This window comes from Pseudomyrmex gracilis, unplaced genomic scaffold, assembly GCF_002006095.1.
Source record: "Pseudomyrmex gracilis isolate BER0280 unplaced genomic scaffold, ASM200609v1 scaffold_751, whole genome shotgun sequence".
Classification (NCBI taxonomy): domain Eukaryota; kingdom Metazoa; phylum Arthropoda; class Insecta; order Hymenoptera; family Formicidae; genus Pseudomyrmex; species Pseudomyrmex gracilis.
In genome coordinates, this window is record NW_018021335.1 from 3,292 (window position 1) to 7,416 (window position 4,125).

Here is a 4,125-nt window from a genome sequence, read left to right on the forward strand (position 1 = left end):
TATTATTGCTTTCGTGTATAAACTCTTTCTAAATTGCAAACATAACATCACACATGATTCCGTTGCACTTTCAAACGCAATAATGGAGCTAAGGGATGTGATTGCGAATTTATCCTCTCATCGTGTCGGCGCTTGCCGTTGAAGGTCGCCAAAGGAAGAGAAATGCGTGTTGGACAATAAGAAAGCGAATGGCGCTTGTGGTTGCGCGCGCATCGCTAGCCACGCTGCCGCCGGCGAAGTCGATCCGAATCGCGTGGTAGGTAGGTAAGCAAACTTCAGTATCCCCGAAGCCTTCGTAGGAAAAAGGTGTGTTTGATATGTTTCCTCCCTTCGCGTGCGGACAATTCTTTGTCGTTTTCCAAGAATTCTTTTTGAGTGTTCGATCGATTTTTATCATTTGATTTTTATATCCAATATGAGATGACATTCTTCTTCATTCGTGATTAAATTTGTTGTGAATTTTAGTGACGATGACGAAGTATTCGACTTTTGTTTTACACCACTGTTACCTATCGAGAAAGATTTTTTAACTATCCGCAAGTTATTACAATTCACGTGCGCAAACTGTCAGTAAGTTACTTCGACTACAAAAGTGTAAAGAAAAACAACAGACAAGAAAAAAGTTGTAGCGCCGAAAAATCGCGAACTTCAAAATCATGAAAGTGCTCGTTCATTGCGTGGTATTTGTCGTTACAATTGCAATCCTGTCTGTGGCGAACGACCTGCCGGACTCGCAATTGACAATCTTTAAGTGTTGTAAATTCAACGAAGAGCTGCAACTGTCGATCAGACATTCGGGCGAGAAATTGCCACCTTGCGTACCAACATTGTCAAAGTGGAAACCGTTCATTTACTCACAAATACAACAGACGCTCAATCAGTACCTGCCTGCCGATTGGCGCATTTTGGAAGATCGTAGGCCAGAATGCGACAACCGATCGGAGCTGATTCACATACCGTTCAACAAGTTGAATCCGGTCGTCCTGTTTAACGACGGAAAGGCAGTGGCGAACGACGAACAATATTCCGTAGGCCAGTATTGTGCCGATTCGAATGCGATCATCGTTTGCGCAGAGAAAAAGTCGCCGGCCAATCATGCCGCCGCGACGATGAGACCACGAGTGCGACGATGTTGCGGCGAGAATGCTGCTTTCCACGAACATGGGTGAGATATATTTTTAGTGATAGAATATAGTTCTGTTACGCGCTCGCGTATATAAGCATACACAATCAAAAAAATTACATAAATCTTGAAGATGTGTGTTAGGTGGTGGTTAAAGACGAAAATTTTTAAGTTACGTATAAAAGATTAATAATTAGGACAATGTAAACATCTCAAGAAAGAAAGTAATTTGAATATAACATATGTTATACAAACAGATATAACTAATCAAATAGTAGTCGAAATTTGGTTTTAAAAACATAGTGATCCAAGAGAAAGCGAATTTGTTAGCCTGCACTAGTGCGCACTAAGTGCGACTTTCAATGGACTTTTTCCATTAGTGCGCACTAGTGCAGGCTACCGAATTTGCTGAAATAGAAAGAGAAAGATAGTTCAATATATAAAAACTTTTTAAAAAATTTTTTTCGTAAAGTTACTCTCTTGTTACTTCTGTATATTTTAATGACAAAACACACACATAGAAATGCATTTATATTTTCTGCAGAAATACGTGCGCGCATGTAAAGGAAATTGCAGACGCCCCGTCGTTGTTGCCAAACGCATCGTCCGTCGTTGAGATTGTAACGGGATTCCCGATCTGCGAGAAATCGGAGAATTTCACTATCTTGGGTGACGCAAAAGACGCCACGTTACAGCCGGATGGCGGCCTAAAGATAAATGAAGTCGTTTTACCTAATGGCCAGTTTTGCATCGAGAGAATTAAAGAATTGAATCATGTTGCCAAGGTGTTTGCCTGTCCGGAGCACGCACCTCAAAGGTGAGTACATAAACAATTAAGAAGTGTTAATAGATCACCGTTGGTTGAGCGTTAATAGATCATCGTTGGTCAGCGATGACACAGTTAAAATTTAATGTGATCTCGTATCAAATTTATTATAGGAAAAAGTAAATCTTTCTTCCCAGACTTTTTGAATACATTTGTCAATTGAAAATCTGTTCATCCAGTCATTTATGCTTATCAAAGCTGAAAAAAAAACATACACATAGTTCTTTTAAAAATTATTAGTGACTTTTAAGAAACAGCAACTAGTTGGTCTCGTGGAAGTAAACGTGCACCCACATTTCCTGTCTTGTTGCGGAACGACCGCGAGAAATCTGTCGGTCATCAAATCGCTCACGACTTTTAAATGTACCATCTTTATATTGTCGGGTACACATAGAATACGCACATAAAACTTCCATTCGATTTCTCTCGTTCTTTGATATAGAACGAGTTGCGGAAGTCGATCCCGGTCGTGTTGACGAAGAGTAACGCGTCGTGTATTCGTCGAGCTTACGGAAGATTATCTCGTAGGTATACTCTCTCGGCACCGAATGGTTTTATCAAAGTTCTCTATGTGTGCCGTTCTCTTTCAATCGATGTCGAGATCGGCTGTTGAAAGCAAACCGATGCAAAAGAGAACATTTTTCGTCTCTCTCTGGCGAAACGATTTAGAGTGCTGGTCAGTATACACACTTGACTGCAGTCACAATCGGTGATGAATCAGAAAACAATCACACATACTTATATGCGCACGCAATTTTGGTTATCGAGTAGTTGGAATCCTTGTCTGAATAAATTTCTGTTGTTAAGCACGTGTTTTACTTTCATTCAAGCATTTGCTTTTTTTTCGATCTCGTTCAACCACTTGCTCTGCACTGATTAGCTACGAAGGTCCCGAGAATTACGCCTAATTGATATACAAAGCATTCGGTATTGCCCTTTTGCGTCGGTAAGATTTTCTCTAGATCCAACGAACGATTTATCGTCAAATTGTTTGCGTCCATAGACTCCCTAGATTTGCTACGTAAGTTTTCAAAAGAATTTTTAGGTTTTTTTGTACTAGTGACGTATATACTTTGCGATATAATCTGGCAAATAATAACGCACTGCACAGATTGAGTTGTGGGGTTGTCGCGGTTGTTAATGTTAAAAAAAAAAATGTTTTTGTTACGACCTGCAACTCGGTACACATACCAAAATCGGCAAAATATGTTTCTTCAAACGCACATACATAAGCACGCTTTGTACATCTACTAACGTTACTAAAATGGAACGTCGCAAAACTCGTGAATTTATCGCGTCGCGACATAATTGACTATTATTAATTGACGGTCAAGAGACAACTCGTTGATCGAGCCTAGTTGCGCGCGTAGGTGAATTCCGATCACGCGGTATGCATACTGAACGGCAGGAATTCGTTCCACTTCAGATCAGATTCACCAGTCGCAAAGACCTTGCATCAGGTTTTTTGTGTAATACAGTCAGGAGTGTGTTTATGTCTTTACACATGAAGTTACGCTAATAATTTCTCAATAAGGTTAACAATGAAAAGTACACTATTTCATGTTCACAGAACATTAACGCCTTTATCTGTACGACCAAATTCTTGCGTTTCATGCGACTCCACGTTATGACATTTCAAAGGGAAATCTTTGTTGAACATGAAATTTAAATGTAACTGAATGACAAGTCATTACGTCCATTGATAGATGTTAAAGATCTCTTTGAGCGAGTAACGAGATTACACCAGGAACTTATACCGATATGCAAAATACCGGTATTTTACCGATATTTTTGGGTAATACTATGAAAACCCTTATGCAAACCGAAATGCAGAAATACCGGTATGACGTCATACCGGTATACGATAATACCGGTATATTTACCCATATTTACCTATATTTACCGATAATTTTTTTCGTGATTTTTTAAAAGTAATATCTTAAAACTATAAGTGTTGTCATTATGTTGAAAACACTTTTTAATAATACAATGTTTATAAAAAACTGCCGCACAGAAACTTAATATTATTTAAATTATTTTATTTTTTTTATATAATTAAGAACAGTAACAATAATTAATATGAAATATATAAGGCCATACGAGCCATTCGCAGGATGTTTGTGCGGAAACTGTGCGTGTACATATATATATACATGTAACGAATTCTACTTGTAAA

General features: G+C 38.6%; 1 protein-coding gene across 1 annotated transcript; it reads left to right on the forward strand.

Moving 5' to 3' along the window:
- The first annotated feature begins 297 nt into the window (after positions 1–297).
- LOC109861422 lies at positions 298–2,072 on the forward strand. The gene is made up of 3 exons (XM_020441060.1): positions 298–1,165; positions 1,668–1,940; positions 2,063–2,072. Exons 1-3 carry the CDS (start codon positions 657–659, stop codon positions 2,070–2,072), a joined length of 792 nt encoding a protein of 263 aa, XP_020296649.1. The 5' UTR covers positions 298–656.
- Positions 2,073–4,125: the final 2,053 nt, after the last annotated feature.